Below are 24906 nucleotides of genomic sequence, written 5' to 3'. Positions count from 1 at the left end.
CATTGCACTCTGGCCTGAGCGACAGAGCTAGACTGCGTCTCAAAGAAAAAAAAAAGCTGTTTTAAATTCTGTCAATTCCAATATCTGTATCTCTTGTAAATTCACTGCTTTCCTCATTTTTTTCCCTTGGTTTTTGATCTTCTGGCATATTCTGTAAGTTTTGATGGAATGCTGGAGATTAAAATATAAAATATATTGGAGATAATTTGAGAGCCTGAATGATATATTTCCCCTAGAGAAGAAGTATGATTCCTGCCAGCAACTTCTGTTTCTATCTCATTGGCCAGAACTACGTCATACGGCTATCCCTGGTCTCAAGGGAGGCTACAAAATGTCAGCTTGCTGGGCTCATAACTGCCCATCAAAAAACAAACACACAGAGACACACAAACTTGTTTTGCTACGATCCAAATCTATAAAATGATTACAGATATAAGTAAAACTGAACTTTTGTGTGAAAACAGACTAAAAAGTGTTCTAAAATGTTCACTGATTTGAGTTTCTAAATCTGAAAAGCAGTTTTAAATAATTTGAAACTTTGTTCATTTTTCTTTACTAAGAATAACACAGTAGAAGTAAAAACTTTGAAAACAAAATTGGTAGTATAAAATTTTAAAATCTGAAAATTTAAACTGGTAGTATAAACTTTTAAAATCTAGAGCAAAAAAGCAAAATCTTCTGAAATTTCACCAACCAGAGGTATCTTGTATCAACATTTCATAGATGGTCTTATAATTTTGTACATATATTTTTTAAAAAATAAATTAACATTATAGTATGCACCCTATTTTGTGATCTATTTCTTTTGCTAAGTATATGTATTTCCATGTTAAAGAATATAATGAGTTAGTGTTTTACAGTTTAGAAATTATAATCTCCTTAGTTTAACTCATAATGCCTTTTAATTTAGTGTTCTACCCTAACAGTATATGTTTTGTGTCTGCCTGTTCTATCCTCACACTTTTCTTGACCAGGTCAATATATAATAATGTTATTGTTGATTAATACCTAAGGAATGTTTTACTTACCAGTCAGTGGGAGTAATGAATGTATTAGGTAGGCTCTCACTTAATAATAATGATTTCTGGCGGAATCTCATTAAATATCCTTTTGACTTGCTATAATACTATGATTTTAGTTGTAAACAAAATGATTATCTTTTTCTACTCTATTGTCATAGTTTTTAATGTCTTAGAACTGGAATAGATCCTAGACATTTCCTAGGAGACAGTTGTGTGAGCATATGATTTCTGTAATAAAATGTATATGTGTTAAAATTGTAAAACTGCTTTGAGATGCAAATTTTTGTGCAGTGGCTTGGCTCCCTTGCTAGCCAAGTAATACATACATGCTGTCACAATAGAAAATATTATTTCAAAATTCTAGTTGAGTAATATTACAAATTACAGATCATGGATCTTCAAGATCACCCTTGAATAGTAGAGATTGTAAATATTAAATGCAGGAATAATGAAAGACCTAGTTTATAAATTATATATGATTTTATAAATATTTGTACCTAGATTTTTAGTGGAAGATTTGCTTAATTTGGTGCCAGCTCCAGGTAACTGCTATAAATTTTGCTACCATAGATATGTTTGCTGCTTTAGACCTTAGCTTTCTCAGGCAGACTTTTGTTTTAAGATCCATCAGTATTTATTGCTCATCTCTTACTACTCATCTAACCCTGAGCTTTGTAGCTGGTGGACCTCAGATTCATTCTTGTGTAAGTCCCCTTAAAATAGTGAGGGTGTTTCAGGTTAGGTTTCTGTGAAAGAATGTTTGAAAGGGGTTGTTCTAAAGAGGAACAGTGACTAGATAATGAACTTTCCTACCTCTAATGAAATCACTCATGTCATCAGTCCCTAGACATCACTCCCCTGAAATCTCCACATGGCAATGTGAGAATTTGTCTTGTCAGCTGGGTGGAGGTAATCCAGTACTGTTTCTTAACCAGTTTAGAATTGCTCATCACCAGCGGCAGGGTAGAAATATCAAGCTCTGGATTATATGGTTCCTAAGCCTTTGTTTCTTGAGAAGTTGATAGTTTGAATTGTTTTAAACTTACACGACTTAATTTTTAAAAATTTGTCTATTAATGTCTCTTTAAGAAAGTACTCCTTTATTTTCAGTGTCCCATCTTTCCATCAAGACTCTTGGCCATATGTTATCTTTTGTTTATTGTCTTCCCAACTAGATTGTACGCTGCTTGTAAGCAGTAACTTACATCTTTGACATCTATGGATTCCTACCCACTCCCACAGTGCCTTCTGAAACATAGTAGACATTCCATAAATCTTTATTGTTTGATCAAAGTAAGTAGTGACAAATTGAGTTTTATTGGCTGTAACTTAGTTTTTAGTTGTTTTAGAATTGTGTGATTTCTCTGTGTTTTAATGATGCTGATTCTGTCCTTAATGCTGGTTTATCTTCCGGAAAAAGCATCCTACATCTTACAATTTGGTTGTATCTCAAAATTTCCTTAAATTTAGGTATTATCTTTCTTTTTAGCCTATGATAAGTAGATACATAAATATTTATTGAACTGGACATAAAATTCTTAAATTTGAATACCGCGTTTGACATAAGTATTTGTTTCATATCTTTCAGAACTTTGATCTCTGGTTTTGGTTATTATTCATTTAACAAGTACTTAGTGTAGGCAAAGCCATGTGCTAGTGGTCGGTGGATAAATATTGTGACGATTTGAAAAGGCACTTACCTTTAATATTTTGTCAGTAAAATAGACTGCTCAGTTTGTAATTTTTTTTGTCATTATAGGGTAAAGTTCACCTTGAATTAAAACTGAATGAACTGATAACGGAGAATGGAACTGTGTGCCAGCAGCTTGTTGTACAGTAAGCATTTTTTTAAACCAAAATCAACTAGAAATAATTCTCCATTTTGTATTCTTTCGATTTTAAGCCAACTCCTTATTTTAACTTCAGAAACTTTTTTCAAAAATGAAATTCTGCTATGTCATTCCTTTTGTGAAGTTGATTTTCAGTTTAATTTTCTCATAGTCTACTCAGGTTATGGTGAATTTATTCAACTAATATTTATTGAATATGGGTTAAATGATATATATGGGCATTAAGGATAAGGGTGTCTAACTCTCTGGCAGTGGAGAATTGGAAAGGCTTCCCAAAGAAGGTCCTCTAGAAATTGTCATACCACAGAGCAGAGCTTTAGAGACCTTGGAGCTAGAAGTAATGCCCACTCAGAGATGACCAGTATTGATTCCCACCTACTTTGAATTCCTTTTTACCTCTTCCACCCTCAAGTCATTTTTTACCACCCAGACTGGCTGTTCTGGAAATCTGTTCTAGCCTAGTCCCCTACTCTCTACTTCCCCTCCAAACCCTTACTCTGTGTTATCAATAGACTGCCAGATAACCTTCACTTCTTCTGGGTGTTTCTCTATTTTTGCATTAGTTGACATCTGAATATCCCATAAAGTACTACAGTTTCGCAGCCTTCTCAATTAGAGGCTTTTTCTATCATGTCCACATATTGTAAGGCCAGGGAGTAGAGTAGATACTACTCTCCTATTGCTGCTCCTGACTGTAACTTATTCTCATCAATTGTGAACCCCAGCTCCTTTGAAGTATTCTGTCTGTATATAAATATGTCTGTTTACTACTATATATAATATTTCATTAACTTTTTCCGACCTCTTTGAAAGAAGATTGCATATGTATGACTCTTTATCTCTTAATATATCGGTATGTATTTCCTAAGAATAGTGATATTATCTTAAATAACTCCAGTACATTTACCAAATTCAGGAAGTTTAACATTGTTACAATACTTCTTAAAAATCTATAGTTATTTTCTAATATTTTAATCTGCAGTTATTATATTCCACTTTTGTTAACTGTCCCAGTGATGTCTGTTAAGGCGTTTTTTTCCTTCTAAGAAAGGATCCGCTCCAAGATTATGTTTTATGTTTAGTTGACATGTCTCTTTAATCTCTTTTAACATGGAATAATTTTTTGCTTTTCTTTGATTGTATTAACATTTTTTAAGAATATAAGCCAGTTTTTTTTTTAATGTTTCTCAATTTGGGAATTTGGGTTTAGCTACTAAAAACAGTTCAAGATCTGTTTGCAGCTTTTTCTCCACAGACTGACTCTGTAGACCAACTGAGAGCATATGGTGAAAGCATCTGGATTAGGTCTTCCACTACTCCCTCCCCTGCTTCGGTTTAATTGTAATAGTCATTTGAAATACAGTTAGTTTGGTTGGTTTGGTTTGTTTGCATTCAATTTAAGGGTTTTCTTGTGCTCCTTCCCCCAATTTAAGTTTTTTTCCCCCATCCTTGTAGGCTTAATTTTATTTTTGAATAGAATATTTGCAAGATTTCAAAAGTCAAAATTATAGCAAAAGGCATTACTCAAAGATGTGTAGTTCAGTTCCCTCTCCCCACACCCAGCTCCAAGCAACCATGATCTGATTTCTGTCCCTATAGTTTTTGCCTTTTCCAAAGTGTTATTTGAACTAAAGTATATGATAAGTCTTTTTTCTGTCTGCTGTCTTTCACTTAGCATAATGCTTTTGAGATTCATCCACATTGTATGTGTATCATTTCCTTTTTGGTGTGTTATATTTTTCTGGTCATAATTTGGTAGATACTGTTATCCTCCTTTTGCTGATGACAAAACTGATGCCCATATTGGTTAAATAAGCCTAATTTCACACAGGAAGTGTTGGAGCCTGAATTTGAACTCTGGCAGTTTGATATTTTTCCCCCAACTTTAAAATTTTGAAATAATTATAGATTTACAGAAAGTTGTAAGGATAGTACAGAGAGGTCCTGTATACCCTTCACTCTTTTTCCGTCAGTGGGTACCTCTTGCATGACTGTAGCACAATACCAAAACCAGGAAATTTACATTGGCATAATGTATGTATATAGTTATAGATCATTTTATCATGTGTATAGATTTGTGTAACTACCACCACCTAGATAAGAAACTCTTCTGTCACCATAAAGATATCCCTTATCCCATACTAACCACTCCTCTCTTCTAACCCTTGGCAACCTCTAATCTGTCTTTGTATCTATAATTTTGTCATTTCAGGAATGTTATGTGAATGGAATCTTATGTGACCTTTTGAGATTGGCTTTTTTTACTCAGACCTATCTGAATGACTGTGTGTAGTTTTTTGTAGACAGAATATAGTTGGGTCACTTTTTTAAAAATTAATTTTTGCCAATCTCTTTTTTTGGTGAGTTTTTTCCATTTATTTTTAATGTAATTGTTAATATATTAGGCTTAAATCTGCCTTTTTCTTGTTTTCTGTTTGTCTCCTATTTTCTAGTTTTCTGTTTTCTTTTTCCTGTGGGTTACTTGAACACTTTTTAGAATTCCACTTTGATTTGTTTATATTGTGTTTTTAAAAAATCTATAGTCTCTCTGTATAAATTTTTTTTTTTTTAGTGGTTGCTCTAGGTGTTACATTATACATGCATAACTTATCATAATGTACTGATGTCAACATTTTACCAGTTAGAATAAAGTGTATGTACTCTACCTTCCTTTAAATCCCTTTACCCTCCCCCATTTGTAATATACTTTGTCTTAAATATTTCATCTACATATATTGAGAACCACATCAAACAATGCTATAATTTTTGCTTCAGCCATCTAACACAATTGAGAAGAGTTAGAGGAGAAGGAAAGTGTATGTCTATTGTCTTTACCCACATGTTTGCCCTTTCCATGTTATTTTTTTCCTTTCTGATGTTTCAGGATTCCTTCTGTGATTAAGTTTGGAGAGTTTCCTTTTACCATTCTTTTAGAGTAAGTCTCCTGGTGATACATTCTCTTGGTTTTCCTTCATCTCAGAAGATCTTGATCTCCTCTTCATTTGTAAAAGATAATTATAGTAGATATAGAACTCTGAGTGGATGGTTCTTTTCTTTCCACATTTGAAAATGTACCACTTCCTTGTGTCCTCCATGGTTTCTGATGTGAAATTCATTGTCGTTCAAATTGTTTTTCCCTATAGGTAACACACCGTTTTTCTCTGGCTTCTTCTTTTTTTTTTTTTTTTTTATTATACTTTAAGTTCTAGGGTACATGTGCATGACGTTTATATCATGTATAACTCCCCAATGCAATCCCTCCCTCCTCCCCCCTCCCCATGATAGGCCCCAGTGTGTGATGTTCCCCTTCCCGAGTCCAAGTGATCTCATTGTTCAGTTCCCACCTATGAGTGAGAACATGCGGTGTTTGGTTTTCTGTTCTTGTGATAGTTCGCTAAGAATGATGGTTTCCAGCTGCATCCATGTCCCTACAAAGGACGCAAACTCATCCTTTTTTATGGCTGCATAGTATTCCATGGTGTATATGTGTCTGGCTTCTTTTAAGGTTGTTCTTTGCCTTTAGATTTCTTTTTTTTTTCTTTCTTTCTTTAATTTTCTTTTTTCTTTTTCTTTTTTGAAACAGAGTCTAGTTCTGTCGCTCAGGCTGGTGCGCAGTGGTGCAATCTCAGCTCAGTGCAACCTCTGCCTCCTGGGTTCAAGGGATTCTCATGCCTTAGCCTCCTAAGTAGCTGAAATTACAGACGTGCACCACCATGCCCAACTAATTTTTATATTTTTAGTAGAAATGGGGTTTCGCCATATTGGCCAGGCTGCTCTCGAACTCCTGGCCTGAAATGATCCTTCTGCCTTGGCCTCCCAAAGTCCTTGGATTATAGATGTGAGCCACCACACCCAGCCTGCCTTTAGATTTCCATATGTTTTGGTTTGACTGTGATGTATCCTGGAATAGATTTCTTTCAGTTTATCCTGTTTGGGGTTCGCTCAGCCTCTTGACTATGTATATTTATGTCTTTTGCCAGATTCGGGGAATTTTCAACCATTATTTCTTCTATTAATTCTTTATCACCTCTGCTGTCTTTCTCTCCTTCTTTCAGAACTCCAGTGGCACAAATGTTAGGTCTTTTTTTTTTTTTTTTTACAGTCTCAGAGGTCCCTCTGAGGCTTTGACCTTTGCTTTTCCCCCCAGTCTATTTTTCCCTCTGTTGTTCAAATTGGGTGATTTCTATTGTTATGTCTTCAGGTTCAGTAATTCTTTCCTATGTCCTCTTCATTCTTCTGTTTAGCCTATCCATTGAGTTATATTGGTTATTATATTTTTAACTTCTAAAATTTATATTTGATTCTTCTTTATAACTTCCTTTGGTGAGAGTTTCTTTTGCTGAGACTTTCTTGTTTGTTTTTTTGTTTTAAACATTTTCGTAATTGCTCATTGCATTATTCACAATAGCAAAGACATGGAATCAACTTAAATGGCCATCAGTGGCAGACTGGGTAAAGAAAATGCAATACATATATGCCATGGAATACTATACAGCCATAAAAAATAATGAGATCATATCCTTTGCAGGAACATAGGTAGAGCTAGAGGCCATTATCCTTAGCAGACTAATGCAGGAACAGAAAACCAAACCAAATACTGCATGTGCTCACTTATAGTGGGAGCTAAATGATGAGAATGCATGGACACGTAGAGGGAAACAACAGACATTAGGGCCTACCAAAGGGTAGAGGGTAGGAGGAGGGAGAGGATCGGGAAAAATAACTAATGGGTGCTAGCCTTAATACCCGAGTGACAAAATAATCTGTACATCAAACCCTTGTGACACAAGTTTACCTATATAACAGACCTGTGCATGTACCACTGAACTTAAGTTAAAAAAAAAAAAATTGCTCATTGAATTATTTTTATGATGGCTGCTTTCAGATCCATGTCACATAATCACAACAATCATGTCATGTTGGTGTTAGTGTCTTGTATGAGTCCATTCTCACATTACTATAAAGAAATACCTGAGACTGGGTAATTTATGAAGAAGTTTAATTCGCTCACAGTTCTGCAGACTGTACAGGAAGCATGGCAGCATCTGCTTCTGGGGAGGCCTCAGGAAACTTCCAATAATAGCGAAGGCAAAGGGGGAGCAGTTGTCCTACATGGCAGGAGCAGGAACAGGAGAGAGAGTGGGGAGGTGCTACACTTTTTTTTTTTTTTTTTTTTTTTTGAGATGGAGTCTCGCTCTGTCGACCAGGCTGAGGTGCAGTGGCATGACCTCCGCCTCCTGGGTTCAAGCGATTCTCCTGCCTCAGCCTCCCAAGTAGCTGGGATTACAGGCATGCACCACCACACCTGGCTAATTTTTGTATGTTTAGTATAGTCGGAGTTTCGTCATGTTGATCAGGCTGGTCTTGAAGTCTTGACCTCGTGATGTGCCCGCCTCAGCCTCCCAAAGTGCTGGGATTACAGGCATTAGCCACCAAGCCTGACCCTCTTTTAGTTATTTTTAAATGTATAATAAATTATTGTTGACTGTAGTCACCTTCTTATACTGTTAAATACGAGATCTTATCCATTATATCTAACTATATTTTCGTGCCCCCACTTCGTGTCCCAGCCCCTGGAAAACATTGTTCTGCTCTCTGTTATCATGAGTTCAATTGTTTGAATTTTTAGTTCCCACAAGTGAGACCATACAAAGTTTGTCTTTCTGTGCCTGGTTTATTTCACTTAACATAATGATCTCCAGTTCCATCCCTATTATTTTGAATAACAGGATCTGGTTCTTTTTTACGACTGAAAAGTACTCCATTGTGTATCTATACCACATATTCTTTATCAGTTCGCCTGTTGATGGACACTTAGATTGCTTCCAGTTCTTGACTACTATGAATAGTGCTGCAGTAAATATGAGAGTGCAGATATCTCTTCAATATGCTGATTTCCTTTCTTTAGTGGGATTGCTGGATCATATGGTAGCTCTATTTTTAGTTTTTTGAGGAACCTCCAAACTGTTCTCCATAGTGGTTTTATTAATTTACATTCCCACCAGCAGTGTACAAGGGTTCCCTTTTCTCCATATCCTCACCAATATTTGTTATGCATATCTTTTGGATAAAAGCCATTTTAACTGGAGAAAAATTATAATTTCATTGTAGTTTTGATTTGCACTTCTCTGATGATCAGTGATGTTGAGCACCTTTTCATAAACTTATTTGCCATTTGTGTGTCTTCTTTTGAGAAATATCTATTCAGATCTTTTGCTCATTTTTTAATAAGATTATTAGATTTTTTTCCCTGTAGAGTTGTTTGAGCTCCTTACATATTCTGGTTATTAATCCCTTCTCAGACGGATAGTTAGCAAATATTTTCTTCCATTCTGTGGGTTGTCTCTTCACTTTGTTGATTGTTTCCTTTGCTGTGCAGAAGCTTTTTAACTTGGTGTGATCCCATTTGTCTATTTTCGCTTTGGTTGCCTGTGCTTGTGTGCTTGTGGCAACTATTATGCCAGAAATCTTTGTCTAGTCCAATGTCCTGGAGAGTTTCCCAATGTTTTCTTGTAGTAATTTCATAGTCTGTGGTCTTAGATTTAAGCCTTTAATCCATTTTTATTTATTTTTTTAATATGGTGAGAGATATGGGTCTAGTTTCATTCTTCTGCATATGAATATCTGTTTTTCCCAGCACCATTTATTGAAGAAACTGTTCTTTCCCCCAGTGTATGTTCTTGACACCTTTATTAAAAATGAGTTCACTGTAGATGTACGGATTTGTTTCTAGGTTCTCTATAATGATCTGTTGGTCTATGTATCTGTTTTTATGCCAGTATAATGCTGTTTTGGTTACTATAGCTCTGTAGTATAATTTGAAATCAGATAATGTGATTCCTCCAGTTTTGTTCCTTTTGCTCAGGATAGCTTTGGTTATTCTGGGTCTTTTGTGGTTTCATATAAATTTTGGGATTTTTTTTTTCTATTTCTGTGAAGAATGACATTGGTATTTCGATAGGGATTGCATTGAATCTGTAGATTGTTTTAGGTAGTGTGGACATTTTAACAACATTGATTCTTTCAGTCCATGAACTTGCAATATCTTTCCATTTTTGGGTGTCCTCTTCAATTTCCTGCACCAGTGTTCTACAGTTTTCATTATCAATATCTTTCACTTCTTTGGTTAATTCCTAGCTGTTTTGTTTTATTTGTAGCTATTGTGTAAGCAGTATTATTTTCTTGATTTGTTTTTCAAATTGTTCACTGTTGGCATATAGAAACCCCACTGATTTTTGTTGTGTTAATTTTGTATCCTGCAACTTTACTAAATTTGTTTATCAGTTCTAATAGTTTTTTTGGTGGAGTCTTTAGGTTTTTTCCATATAAGATCATATCATCTGCAGACAAGGATAATTTTACTTCTTTCTTTCCAGTTTGGATGTCTTTATTTCTATCTCTTGTCTGATAGCTCTAGCTAGGACTTGAATAACAATGGTGAAAGTGGGCATCCTTGTCACGTTCCAGATCTTAGAGAAAAGACTTTCAGTTGTTCCCCATTCAGTATGACACCAGCTATGGATATGTACTACATGACTTTTATTGTGTTGAGGTATGATCTTTATCTATTTTTTGAGGGTTTTATTATTATGAAGGACTGTTGAATTTTGTCAAATACTTTTTTAGCATCAGTTGAAATGTTCATATGGTTCTTGTCCTTCATTCTGTTGATATGATGTGTCACATACATTGATTAATTTGCATATATTGAACCATCCTTGCATCCCTGAGACAAATCCTACTTGGTCATGATGAATGATCTTTTTAATGTGTTGTTGAATTGGGTTTACTGATTTTTTTTGTTGTTGTTGTTGAGACGGAATCTCGCTGTTTTGCCCAGGCTGGAGTGCAGTGGCCGGATCTCAGCTCCCTGCAAGCTCCGCCTCCTGGGTTCACGCCATTCTCCCGCCTCAGCCTCCGAGTAGCTGGGACTACAGGCGCACGCCACCATGTCCGGCTAATTTTTTGTATTTTTAGTAGAGACGGGGTTTCACCATGTTAGCCAGGATGGTCTTGATCTCCTGACCTCGTGATCCACCCGCCTCGGCCTCCCAAAGTGCTGGGATTACAGGCTTGAGCCACTGCGCCCGGCCGGTTTGCTGATATTTTGTTGAAGATTTTTGCATCAAGGTTCATCAGGGATATTGGCCTGTAGTTTTCTTTTTTTGATGTGTCTTTCTCTGGTTTGGTATCAGGGTAATGCTGGCCTCATAGGATGAATTTGGAAGTATTCCCCTCTCTATTTTTTGGACTAACTGAGTAGGATTGGTATTAGTTCTTCTTGAAATATTTTGTATAATTCAGCAGTGAAGCCATTGGGTCCCAGGCTTTTCTTTGCTGGAAGACTTTTTATTGTGGCTTCAATTTCATTACTTGTTATTGGTCTCTTCAGGTTTTGGATTTTTTCATGGTTCAATCTTGTTAGGTTGTATGTGTCTAGGAATTTATCCATTTCTTCTATGTTTCCACTTATTCTTTTTTTCAGAGTTTCTTAAGCCTTTGGTCTCCATACTCACTGTCTTGTAGTAGCAGAGTTCCAGTGATAGCTTTATGGAATTCATTGTTGATTTCTCATCCTTATAGATATTCTGAAGTTCGTGACATTCTCTGTTTTTTAGTAATGCTAAAGGCATGGTTTCACATATGGCTTTCTTTGTGCTTCTTGCTGGACTTCGGTTTTGGGGGAGTAATGTATGGAAAGATTCATACCCTAGTAGTTACTATTATCCTCCAGACCTAGAAAGTCCCCACTGCAACATTTTTTGACCCCTCCCAATCCATTGATCTTCACTGTGTTTCTGTTTTCACTTCTTTCTACATCTTTTTCCGTGATCTATCACTGTAGTCATTTTCTTGCAGATTCCGTCAATTCCCCTATTGTTCTCATTATTCTTATTTATCTGGAAAAACTCTACTAATAATTGAAAGTGACCTCTTCCTCTGTGTTCAATCTGCACGTGAATATTGCTGGAGAAAATCACGTAGACTAATTTCACTTCAAATTTATCATCTCAGGCCTCACATGGGCACTTACGTCTGCCCTGGAACTTAACTGTGCTTCTCTAATACAGCTATAAGATTCTCTATCACCACAGCCTGGAAATTGCTTACATCTTCTGAATCCAAATCTACAAACCTAATTTGCATCCATAATTTTGTCCTTATAGCAGAGGAGGTACTCCTTTTCTTGACATTGAATTCTTCCATCTGAGCTCTGGATTCCATTTATTTCCTCTACTTAAGAGTTTTGCTCCTTCAGTTATGCCTTCTTTTTCTTGTTTTGTCAGCTTTACCTTCTCCTCTAGATGGTTCCTTCCACAAATAAACATGTTCTAGTATCTCTATCCTAAAAGTCATGCGTCCCCAGACCTCATCTCTGCCCACCCATACCCCAGTCCTTTTTATCATTCCCATTTCTCTGCTCTCCTTTGAAGGCAGACTTCTCTAGAGAAAAATAGTGCTAAGAGTGTGTATGAGTGAGTGTGTGTGTGCCCGTGTGTGTGTGTGTTTGCAATTCTCCAATCAGCAATTTCCAGTAGATTTTTCTGTGATGTAGAAAATGCTGTGTGTCTTCACTGTCCAAAACAGTAGCCACTAGCCATGTGTGGATATTGAAAACTTGAAATACAGCTAATATGACCAAAGAGCTGAAGTTTTAATTTTGTTTAATTTTAATTAAATGTAAATAACCACATGTGGCTAATGACGAAAGCATTAGTGCAGCTTCAGTAAAAGAACCTGGACTCCTTTTTAGCAGTAGCTTATTTCAGGACTTGGGTAGGGAAAATATGAGACGAGTCTGGAGCATCTTTGGGGCTCAAAAAGTAAGAAAGTGCTAAAAAATAATGGGGATATGTAAAAAGGACATTGAAGCCAATGTAAAGAGACTTCAAATTACCAAATTTGGAACAATTTGAGCTTCAGAATAAATAATAAATAATAATAGTGGATTCAAACTTATAAAATATTCATACGATAATACTGATACAAATAAACAGTTTTAAAATACTTGGTAGGGAGAAAGGACTGCTTTTTCCTATGGTCGAATTCTAATTAATGAATGTAGGAGGATTGATGGAAATGAAAATCAACATTGGCAAACATCACAGTAATAAGTGGGTGAGGGGACAATTCAACAGATCATCTGTGGATGCTAAGTGAGCATAAGTGTGATGACAAACAGTATTTTTGCATAGTCTCAAAGAATCCTTCCCACAAGATATCTGATAGATGCCACCTTAATTGAGTGATCAAAGTTAACATCACCAATAATGAGACATCCAGTACCTCCCAGTAGGATGCACTGAGGGTACCAAGATACATAACCTCAACCTAATCATGAGTAAACATCAGACAAACTCAGATTAAAGAATACACTACAAAATAACTGGCCAACCAATACTGGCAAGATCATGGGGCAAAGAAGGAAAACTAATTAACTGTCTCAGGATGGAGAGGAATAAGAAGACATGACAACTAAATGCAGTATGGGATCCTATATTGTGTCCTAGATCAAAAAAGTACATTGGTGAAATTTGAGTAGGGGCTACAGATTGCAGTAATTCTGCTACAGTTGTATAAAACGTTAACATTGGTTGATGAGTATCCGGAAACTCTATTATTTTAACAGCTTTTTGGAATATCTGAAATTATTTCAAAATAACAAGCTTTTTAAAATTGCCTATACCTTGTGCTTTCAACCCAGGTCTGTTTTCTGAGTTTCAGATTAGTATGTCTACTTTGATGTATCACATTGCAAACTTAACACATTTAAAACTGAAGTATTGATTCTCATGTCTATCCAACTACTCCCCCAAAGTCTTAGCGAATGTTTAATTCCACTCAGTATGTTTTTCATCTCTAGATTTTTCCATTTTTATTGTCTTTTGTGTCTGTGTGGAACATATGGAATATAATTATAACTTAAATGTCTTTGCTAGTTCTATCTTTTTTGTCATTTCTGATTCTGTTTCTATTGATATTTCTTTTCATTATGGATGATAATTTCTTGGCTCCTTGCATTCCTGGTTATTTTCTGTTGCATGCCAGACATTGTGAAGTTGCTGGATATTTTTATATTTCTATGAATGTACTTGAGCTTTGTTTAGCACTTGGTTAAGTTACTTAGAAACAGTTTGATCCTTTTATGGTTTGCTTTTAACTTTTGTTAAACAGACAAGCACAGCCTTTACTGGAGGGCTTATGTTTTCCTGCTATTAAGGCAGTATCCATGAATTACCAGGTTTTCTACTGTGGCTGATGGTACCTCTTGCTAGCCATGTGTGGGTTTTAGGAACTGTTCCCTCTATTCTTTTCAAATGGTTCTTTCCCCAGCCTCAGATGATTTCCTCATATATATACATGTGTCAGTACTCACCTGAAAACTCAGGGGGGATTCTTGTAGCTCCCTGGAGATTTTTCTTTCTCTGTGCAACTTTCTTCCCTTTAGTACTCTGCCCTGGGGGCTCTAGTCACTTTGACTTCCTCCTGCTGACAGCTTTGTCTCCTCTTCTCAGAGAAACCATTTAGCTGTAAGCTGGGGCAGTTGGAGGGCTCACCTGTCCTTCACTGCTGATTTTGTCCAGTTCATTTTGGGTGGAGAGTAAATCTAGTTCCTGATACTCCATCTTACCTGGATGTAAAAGTTAACATTTTCTTTTAGTTTAAAAAAAAAGTCCAAAGAAAAGATTCAGATCAGTCTTATTATAAACTGTTTATATTATTTATTTACCTTTGTAATTTTTAGATACTGTATTAATGTAAATGCTTTATATGTCACATATAAATAAAATATAAAATTCCTTATATTGGGGTTATTTTCAACATTTGTTTTCTCCCTATCCATAATTTATGATATGAAATTGCTTGACTTACAGATTGGAAGAACATTGCTATCCTAGGTCATTAGAAAAATAATATTTCCAAATATGTGTAATGAATAAAATAACCTATATTTAATAATATTACTTAAGTTTTGTAGAAAACTCAATTCTTAACTGTTTTATATTTTAAAATTAAGAGTACTAATGATTTCTGTAGGGTGACACTTCTGGTTTATGGGCATCCTTGTTCTGGTTTGTGGATATTCTTATCCTTTCAGAAGTTTTTGTGTACTTATACGTCAGTACTGCATTTTCCTCTGGGTTTTTTTTTTTTTTTTTTTTTTTTTAATATGGAGTTCCACTCTCCTGGCCCAGGTTGCAGTGCAATGGGGCAATCTCAGCTCACCACAACCTCCGCCTCCCGGATTCAAGCGATTATCCTGCCTCAGCCTCCTGAGTAGTTGGGATTACAGGCATGAGCCACCATGCCTGGCTAATTTTGTTCTTTTTAGTAGAGACGGGGTTTCTCCATGTTGGTCAGGCTGGTCTCAAACTCCCGACCTCAGGTGATCCGCCGGCCTTGGCCTCCCAAAGTGCTGGGATTACAGTCGTGAGCCACCACGCCCGGCCTTTCCTCTGGTTTTTTATACCTCATAAAATAGAAAATTGGATTTCTGTCATTAAGGTTTCTCATAATTGGTGTTTATGTGAGATAAACGTGGTATTACAAGGAGAGTAATATTGTGTTTGGGGGCACAGTGGGAATATAGAAGGGCACTGGACTTCAGTAACAAAATTAAAAAGTAGAAGTTGAGTCTTGGCCAACTTCTTACAAGTTATGCTGCCTCTTTGAGCCTTACATTGTAACTTTCTCACATAACCTCCTTGAGCCTTGCTTCTTTTAAATGGCATAATACTCTTCTCAAAGGCAGTTGTGAGAATTAGGTGCATTTTGTGAAAGTGTGTAGTAAACTGCAAATGCTATATCAGATATCGTTTTGAGGTTTAGCCCAAGAAGTGTAAGTTTTAAGCAGTATGTACAATGGAAAAATCTGAGTATTCCTGAACCCCACATTAAAAACCAGAATTATTATTCTGGCTGGTGTTTTCTTTGGCTAGTTTCAAATTTTCTTTATTTTTTGATGCCCGGCTTAATATAAATGAGTCATATTATCATTTCTGTCTTTACTCGTCAGTATACCAATAGCACTTCACTCACATCTGTGACCTGTGGGTTGTGGAGAGAAATAAGGATGTTACTCAACAGCTTGCATCTTTCAACAAAGAATACTTTTCAACAACACTCATGAGTTTCTCTTAGGCATTAGAAAATGCAGAACCTTAGACATTAAACTAAACTCATAAACTCAGTAATATTTAGTGAGAAAATTGGAGGAACAAATCACTAAAGTTAGATTCTGTGTTCTCTGTAAATACCAACAACTGTGAGCCATGGAGTAGATTAGATGACCTTGGATTTTATGGTTGAAAACATTTTCTACAGAATAGTGCAGGAGCTGTTTACTGAGAATTGGAATGAAAGGCTACAGAATTGTGTGAGGCTTACCCCATATTTATGAATCAGATTTTTAAGTGGAAGCCACAGTTGTTTCCTTGTTTGTCATTCATGCTTTAGCAGAGGATATGATGCCATAGAGCTGGCTTGGTTTGTAGCTTCTCATTTAGGGTTTGTACCGCTTTCTTTTCCTTTTTAGAGGCCACACCAGTTTTGATGTGTTATCAAACCACAAAATGTACCTTGTTGGGTATTTAGCAGGAGGAAATGTGTTGACTATTACACATCCCTTATCTACAATGCTTGAGACTAGAAGTGTTTTGAATTTCTTATTCTTGTTGGTTTTTTTGTTTTTTGTTTGGAGTATTTTCATTATATATACTTGCCCATTAAGCATCCCAAATCCAGAAAGCCCAAATTTGAAATACCCCAGTGAGCATTTCCTTTGAGCATCTTGTTGGTGCTCAGAAAGTTTCGAATTTTGGAGGACTTTGGATTTTTTAATTTGGAATGCTCAGCCTGTAATTTGATAGTTTCATTAATGATTGTGGATAGCATAAATTTAAAAATGCATACATATGTGTATGGAGTAGGTAGTATATAGCCATACAACTGCAGACACATGGAAAACAATTCTTAACCCTTTGAATGTGTTAGTTTGTGTTTAAAGGTAATGTTTTATCTTGTTTAACTGGCATCTAATATGTTAAATCTCTTTTATTCTACCTTAGCATCAAGGCATGCCATGGGTTGCCTCTCATAAATGGCCAAAGCTGTGACCCCTATGCAACAGTTTCTCTAGTGGGCCCTTCTAGGTAATGTTTATTGAATTATTATTAGGTTTTTAAGTTTTAATGTTTGATTTAAAAATTTAAAAAGTAAGATTCTATGAGCAAATGATAAATAGCTATTTATAACACAAAGTAGTAAATGCTTTGAAAGAATAATCTTCAGTGAGTTCTGTTATACACTTGTTAATAACAAAACCCTCTTTTTACAGACAGAAATTGGTACCCCATTTTAAATCTGCCATGCTGTTAGGCTTTAGGGAACAACCTCAGTTTTATACTATTACAATGTAGTGCTTTAAAACATAAACTTGACTGTTCATGCATCAGCATTCCTACTTTCAAATATCCTAAATTTTATGCATGTAAAATCCTGTTTTAATGAATGCCAGTTCAGAATAACAAGACAATTTATATATTTTTATCTGGAAGGCAACTCAGGACTGAAAAATCGCCTTTTCTACTCATGAGATCTGTCCTCTACAGAGAGAATTCCAACTGTAGAAAAACTGCTGAAGTACTAGAGCATGGCAAAGTGTACCATATCATTAATTTAAATGATTTACAATAATTTGTGAAAAAAACCTATAGCATTTTGTAATACGGTGTGTTATATGACTTCATTATGGTTTCTTTAAGGAACTGATACATCTGAAATATGTCTACAACTTGAAGGTTTAGAATCAGGAAACAAGCACAGTATTCCACCTACACACACATGCATGCATGCATACATACACACTCCTTTTCCCTATCCCCAGAGTCTCTAGTTATTCTTACTTTGTAGAAAATCACTACTAAGTCACTTTGAAAAATGTATTTATGTATGTATGTAAAGTACCTAGTACCATGCCAGTATTTATTAGGTGCTCAAACAATAGTATGTTATTAGCAGATACTCAGTCGTATGACATTAAATGCTATTAGAGAGATTTATTTTTGCATGATAAAAGTGTTCAATCTAGTGGAGCTGTGTGTGTTTTTTAAAATAATCTGTACCTGACAAATTCTTTAATTATTTGGTAACATACAGTTAGAGACAATTTGGCATATGAATTTGTGTTTTAAAATGTCTGGCCAGGCGCGGGTGGCTCACGCCTGTAATCCCAGCACTTTGGGAGGCCAAGGCAGGCAGATTACCTGAGGTTGGGAGTTCGAGACCAGCCTGACCATCAAGGAGAAACCCCGTCTCTACTAAAAATACAAAATTAGCTGGGTGTGGTGGCGCATGCCTGTAATCCCAGCTACTCGGGAGGCTGAGGCAGGAGAATCGCTTGAACCCTGTGGCATAGGTTGTGGTGAGCTGAGATTGCACCATTGCACTCCAGCCTGGGCAACAAGAGCAAAACTCCGTCTCAAAAAAGTAAAAAATAAAAAGTCACTGTGGGTTTTGCTATTGTACTGTGGTTGTATAAGATGTTAACACTGGGGGATACTGGGTAAAGACACAAGATTTCCCTATACATTTTTTGTAACCTCCTCTGAATCTATAATTAAATTAAAATTACAACTTTTTTTAAGAAGTCTCTATTATATCTGAAGCCCAAGAAGTAAGCTGAGTTAAGAATATTTTTCAAGTTCCTCGGGTATTTTTCAACATAGATGAAGGTACTCTAAATCTTATTGTCTTCCTTCTATTTATTCTGAGTTGCTGATAGAATAGAATGTGTTTTTAAAACCCCTGAAAAAGGTTGGCAGTCTAGTGTGTCCGTAGGGAGAATAATACAGTCTTGGCACATAGAGGATGCCTAAAGCTTATATATTCTTTGATTTGAGTTTATAAGGACACTTAATTTTTTCCAAGCAATATTTAAAACTGAATCTTCCCTGAGTCACCTTAACTTTTAAATGGAGGTCAGGCTCCCTGGTTGGAAATAGCATGTTTTATAATTGTGTACTGTTAAGTTCTACAAGGTAAAACTCTACCACATTGGAACAGGAATGACCAAAAGAAGACAAAAGTAAAGAAGAAAACAAGCAATCCGCAGTTTAATGAAATCTTTTATTTTGAGGTAATTTTTTGTTTTATGTAAATGTTAACATTAAATATGTAATATTTAATGCTAGTTGATTTCTTTTTTCAAACCACAGTCATAGTAATCATTTTATCAATTAATGCAGATAAGCAGAAAGCAGTAGAGCCATGGTGTGTTGCGATGGAAGCCCAATATATAAAATGAATAAAGGCAGAGCTCTAATTTGGGAGCAGGAAGGGCCAGGGCCATACCCACTCCCCAGTCATCTTCACTGTCATGCCCTCCTTTGCACCCTCCCTTACCCTACCCAGCTCCCTACCTAACACACAGTGGCCACAGGACTCTTCTGCAGGGTGCCCTTTGACAGTCACTAGTGAAGTAAGTATAATTATCACTCAGTAAATCTGAGTTCCAGTCCAGTTGGCTTTGAAAGAGTCACTGAATGTGACTCAAGTTTCTTATCCTGTGAAAGAATAGTTGGAAGGGAAAATAGCAGCACTACCTGACTCATAGAGTTTTTGTAAGACCCAAAGCATATGAGAATCCTTTGAGACCATAAAATACTGTATGATTAGAGCCTTATTACTCTTTTTTTTTTTTTAGCCTAATTCATTCTACGGATGCCTGCTTATCTTCATAGACAGCTTCAGCTGCCTTGAAGTTGTCCCAAATACAGTGCTTTGGAGTGCTTTTCTTTGGAGCATTTGTTAAAGAAATCCTTTTTCATATTATTTGCAAACTACAGAAAAAAAAAATCCAACTGTCTAAAAGATTGTTTTCTAATAAAGCATGTTACAGTTCGTATCAACGTGTAGGGAAGGTTTGAAAAAAGGCACATTTTGTGCCTTTCCTTCTGTATGTATATTTTTCTTGGTATTTCAAAGTGGAGAACGTAAGGGTACCTCTAGTCATCCCTGATTACTGTGCTTTAATAAAGGAACACAGGCCAAAGAAAATGCCAAAAGTGAAGCAGGAAGAATTGTGGAGGGGGAAGCAAGGGAGAAAAAAGAAAAAGTACCAATGTGAGACTTTTCCATTTCTTTGCTAAGGACTTGGTGCAGTTGTTCTACATTTATTAATGGCAGTTGCATCTAACTGGAGAAAACGAAGAAGACAGCAATGTCTAAGGGCTACTGACTAAAGGCACTCACACTCCCTGTTAGCCCACATACCTTAAACCTCAGCTGGATGTAATCTACTCTGCTTCGTGGATCCTTACAGTCAGCAGATCACCTTGTAAAAGTAGAAGACCTGACCTGCCTGCTGTAGCAGGAGTACTTGTTAGGCCTTGCAACATTCATTCAGAGGGCCTTTTGTTGGTTATAAAGATAGATACATTTCCATCTCTGTCCTTTATCTAAAGCAAGGAACACAAAGCAGACACACGTATACATATATACAACAGTAAAATGCAGTAGATATTGGGGAGGTCAGATGAACTCCATCTGGAGGTCAGATGCTCCATTAAAGGCTTGAAGAAAGATTGGATTTTCTAAGATTGAGGAAAGAGAATATTAGATATGATGAACATTTTGAGCAGAGGCACAGAGACAGAAAAGCAGAAAGTTATGGCCAGAGTACAGCGAGTACTGATTTTACTGGGCTTGTGTAAGGAAATAATGGGAACTAAGATTAGAAAGGTAGAGTAGGACCAGCTGATGAAAGGCCTTGAGTGCCTAGCTGTGGTGCTTAAGTAAATGATTTTGAGCCTATAAGTTATGAGTAAAACAGTGTTTGGGAAAGAATTAACTATGATCTGAGGTCCAGGTGGCTTAGGGAGAAAGAAGAAAGATGGGGAGACTGTTGTAAAAAAAGGGGAGGGGAAAGGGGTGTCTTTCAAAAGAGCACTATGGAAATAGAGAGGAAGAGGCAGATAAAAGAGATAATGCAAAGGGCAAGATAACAAATTGGTTATAGAAAAAAAGAGAAAGGAAGTAGTTGAATGCTGCCCCCAAGGTTCCAAATCTGGAAAAATAGAAAAGTGAGGAAGAAGAAAAATAAAAGTGGTTTAGTTTGGAGCATAATTAGCTTGAGGGCTGACATTTTAAATCCTCCAGTAGGGAGTTCATGACCGAAACTTAAGATGAGTGATAGCTATTGACCAACACTCAAGGTTTGTTTATATAAACAGTCAAGAAAGCCAAGAGAATAGAGGTATACAATAAAGGAGAAAAGTGAATAAACTAATTTCTGCCACTTAAGTATTCAACTTTGAGCATGTTATTTAATTTCTGTGCTTCAGCTTCCTCATTTTTAGTGAGGATAATAAATCTAGCCCTGCCCGCCTCTGAGCAGCATTCTGATGAACAAAGGAGATAATGGATATGAAAGCACTTTGTAGACTGTACAGCACTGTGCAGCTCCAAGTTGTTTTTAGCACAAGATAAAACATAACATTTTGAAGAATAATATATCCATAGATTCTGAAAAAGAAACAAAAGACAGCAGCATAAGGTTTCCAAGGTAGTGCTCAGGTAAACTCTATAGAGTGTTTCTGGGAAAGGAGATACAGTTGTATGATCCTAAATTAAATAGGAGATCAAGGGCAGTAAGAACTAAGAATTTATCATCAGATTTGGTCATGAAGAGAGAGATTTTAGGAGAGTGATCTGTGAGGAAGCCAAGATTATAAGGAGTTACTATAGTGAGTGGGTGATGAGGAAGTACAAGCTGTAAGGTGGATTACGGTTTTCAGATATTTGTCTGAGAAAGGAAAGAGATAGGAAGACCATAATTTAAGGGGAGAATTTTTCTTAGACTTGAGTGAGATGAACAAACTGGTATAGAAAGCTGTAATTAAAATTTCAAATAATGCTTACTGAATGCTTATTGCATACCTTGTGTGGGTGGCTAGTCTTAGAAAAGAAGAAAATCATCCCATTCTGTTGCTGAGAAGAGCATGAGAAAAACTCAAGTAGAGAACCCTGTGTGGGAGTGGACAAGTTCAGGTGAACGGTCATTGAAGAAGTTCCTTCCAATGGCCTTGATATTTTCAGCAAAAATGTGAGAGGGAAGTGCAGGGTAGGATTGTGTCTTGAGAAATGTGTGAAAGTCTTTAAACACTTCTGAGTCACCAACTGACTATGTATGAGCCAAAGAATCTAATGTTCATTGATATATTTATTTTATTTTATTTTTGTTAAAATAGAGACAGTCTCACTTTGTTGCCCAGGCTGGTCTTGAACTCCTGGCTTCAAGCAATCCTCCCACTTTGGCCTCCCAAAGTGCTGGGATTACAGGCATGAGCCACTGCACCTGGCCATTGCCATATATTGAGTTGATAGGAATGGCATAGAGACAAAGATTATTTTGATTTTTTTTTTGTACCACCTTATTGTCTTCGAATTTTTTTTTACACCACCTTATTTTCTTCTACTTCCATAGTTGCTTTTGTATTCAGCTATTGAGTAAAATATTACTTGGACATTTTCCTCTGCTTTTATCCACAATTGAATATTTTGGAGATGATCATTTTTAAGTTATAGGAAAGATGTATTTTTTTTTTTTTTAATTTTTTACTAAAATATTTTGTTTACAGGTAACCAGATCCAGTAGTTACACCAGAAAGTCCCAGTTCCAGGTGGAAGAGGAGGACATTGAAAAGCTAGAGATCAGGTATGTGCCTTGGAGTTTTACAGAACTGCTTTTTTGTGTACCAAAAGAAAATCCTAAATTCAACCAAAAAAGGTAAACCAACTTTAATAGAATTCTCTATAGCAGGTTGGTTGATGAAAGTTAGAGGAGTATGCATCTAATTTAAATCCAGATTATCCTCCCAAATCTGATTTGTTTGCAGAAATACTCAAGGTGTATTTATTTTATAAACAAAGATGATCTAATTTTCATCTGTTTTTAATTTTTCCCAAATTGTTCCTTACATTTCTGGATTATAGTGTAATGAATGGAAAGGAAGTTGTATCTCAGCCAATTTAGAAATAATTTTTTTATTCTTCTTAACATATCTGCTGTCTAACAGAAATTTCAGTGAGGTAAGAAGATAATTCAGCAGGTGCATGTGTTTGAAGTTTGTGCTGTTTCCTAGGTCTTAAATATCTATGCCCTTTGGGAAGGAAAAATCTTTTAAATGCATGTGTAGGTGTGATGTTAACAGTGTGTTCATCTAGATGGTATATTAATCATGTGTTTGGAGTGATCAGGTAATGTATTTTTCTAATTTTTCTATATGTATTAATTGGTGGTAATCTAGAGAGAAACTGTAGTATTGCGTTGGTTTCTTTTTGTAGTTTCTTTCTGTAGTCCTTATTGCTATAGGTTAAAATAAAGCCTTGACTTTCAAACTAAGACAGTTTAAGTGCCTTCTTTTAGACTATTTAAAATTACTTTCTGTGCTTTTTAAATAAAAGCTGCTGTGTAGTATTTTGCTTCTCTAGTCTGGATAGTGAGGTATGTATATGGTGGTGCTAACATCTTTTAAGCATGTAAAATTAATGCTGTAATACAGATCAAAGTAATTTGAAGCTGTTTTGTGATGTGCACTCTCTTAAACATTGTTTGCAAAACATAAAGCCAGTTTTCAATTTTCAGGATCGACTTGTGGAACAATGGAAACCTGGTCCAAGATGTTTTCCTAGGTGAGATTAAGGTTCCTGTGAATGTATTAAGAACTGATTCCTCTCATCAAGCCTGGTAAGAGCCCAGCATTTTAGTGAACTCTGTAGTTTAATTCTCTTTAATACAGTATATATATGCAAATAAATGCTTACTCTGAACATATTTTAAATTTGCCCCGTAACAAGCCAGATGTCATTAATATTAATATGTTCATTAATTCATTGTTGCAGAAGTACATTGTACGTTTTATGACTTGGCCTGTGGTACTGAAATAAAAGAACTGAATCATCTAGGAATATTTTTCTGTTCAGAAGTGAAGACTTAAGGAGATAAATGGGAAACATTTAAAACATTACATAAGAGTTTTTCATGTAAGAAAACGCTAGGTCACAAATCAGTATCTGCATTTCAGAAGTTTTATTAGTGGTCATAGGAACTGTGGATATTTGAAAGCAAAGGATTTTATTTAGGGAACTCAGTTGTTTATGGGAACTAACCACTGTTCTTCCTTCACCACACCCCATTGAAATGTACCGTAGATGGCCCTAATGTTACTTTTTGAATGTCTAAGGTCTTATGTTGTTGAGCTGGCACTTTTTAGGGCTCTTGGTGTTCAATAATGACTACAATATTATTTTACTTTTTAATGACTCTAATAACATTAAACTGATGTTAAAATTAATGTTCACACATTAAATTGAGCTAGTTTCCTTAGCAGAATCAATGTGAAACTATTGTTTTTTTCTGTCTATAGCACTTAAAAGCTTGTGTATCCTTTCAGTGTGTTGCCCAGCATCTCTCTGGCTAGATTTGGGTTTCAACTGGATGTAAATGAACATGCTTTTCTCATTTGCCTTTTAAGGAGCACTTTTTGGAACTCAGTTTCCACTGCCTCAAAGAGGAATGTTTAGGTGTTTCTTATGGGTATCAGTTTCATTCGTCCCTAAACGAGCCTCTTCTGATTGGCCATCGGACATCTTCATTTTATTTTATTTTTTTTTTTTTTTTTTTTTTGAGACGAGTCTCGCTCTGTCACCCAGGCTGGAGTGCAGTGGCGGATCTCAGCTCACTGCAAGCTCCGCCTCCCGGGTTACGCCATTCTCCTGCCTCAGCCTCCCGAGTAGCTGGGACTACAGGCGCCCGCCACCTCGCCCGGCTGATTTTTTGTATTTTTTAGTAGAGACGAGGTTTCACCATGTTCGCCAGGATGGTCTCGATCTCCTGACCTCGTGATCCGCCCGTCTCGGCCTCCCAAAGTGCTGGGATTACAGGCTTGAGCCACCGCGCCCGGCCGGACATCTTCATTTTAGAGTCTTGTCCTGGAATAGTTATCACTTGTAGAATGATTTGGAGACTCTTA

At 36.2% G+C, this 24906-nt stretch overlaps 1 protein-coding gene across 3 annotated transcripts in view; it reads left to right on the top strand.

The window, feature by feature from the left end:
- Positions 1–24906, top strand: part of RASA2 (RAS p21 protein activator 2) — a 127323-nt gene that overhangs the window by 45693 nt on the left and 56724 nt on the right. For all 3 annotated transcript variants that reach the window (XM_033212460.1, XM_033212462.1, XM_033212461.1), the window contains exons 5-9: positions 2782–2858; positions 16942–17025; positions 18938–19010; positions 22513–22589; positions 23520–23621. In XM_033212460.1, the coding sequence (XP_033068351.1) occupies positions 2782–2858; positions 16942–17025; positions 18938–19010; positions 22513–22589; positions 23520–23621 (413 nt within the window). The remainder of the gene's footprint in view (positions 1–2781; positions 2859–16941; positions 17026–18937; positions 19011–22512; positions 22590–23519; positions 23622–24906) is intronic.

This window comes from Trachypithecus francoisi, unplaced genomic scaffold, assembly GCF_009764315.1.
Source record: "Trachypithecus francoisi isolate TF-2019V2 unplaced genomic scaffold, Tfra_2.0 Lachesis_group0, whole genome shotgun sequence".
NCBI classification, from domain to species: domain Eukaryota; kingdom Metazoa; phylum Chordata; class Mammalia; order Primates; family Cercopithecidae; genus Trachypithecus; species Trachypithecus francoisi.
The sequence above is the reverse complement of the archived record's forward strand: the minus strand, read 5'-3'. Positions and strand labels throughout refer to the sequence as shown.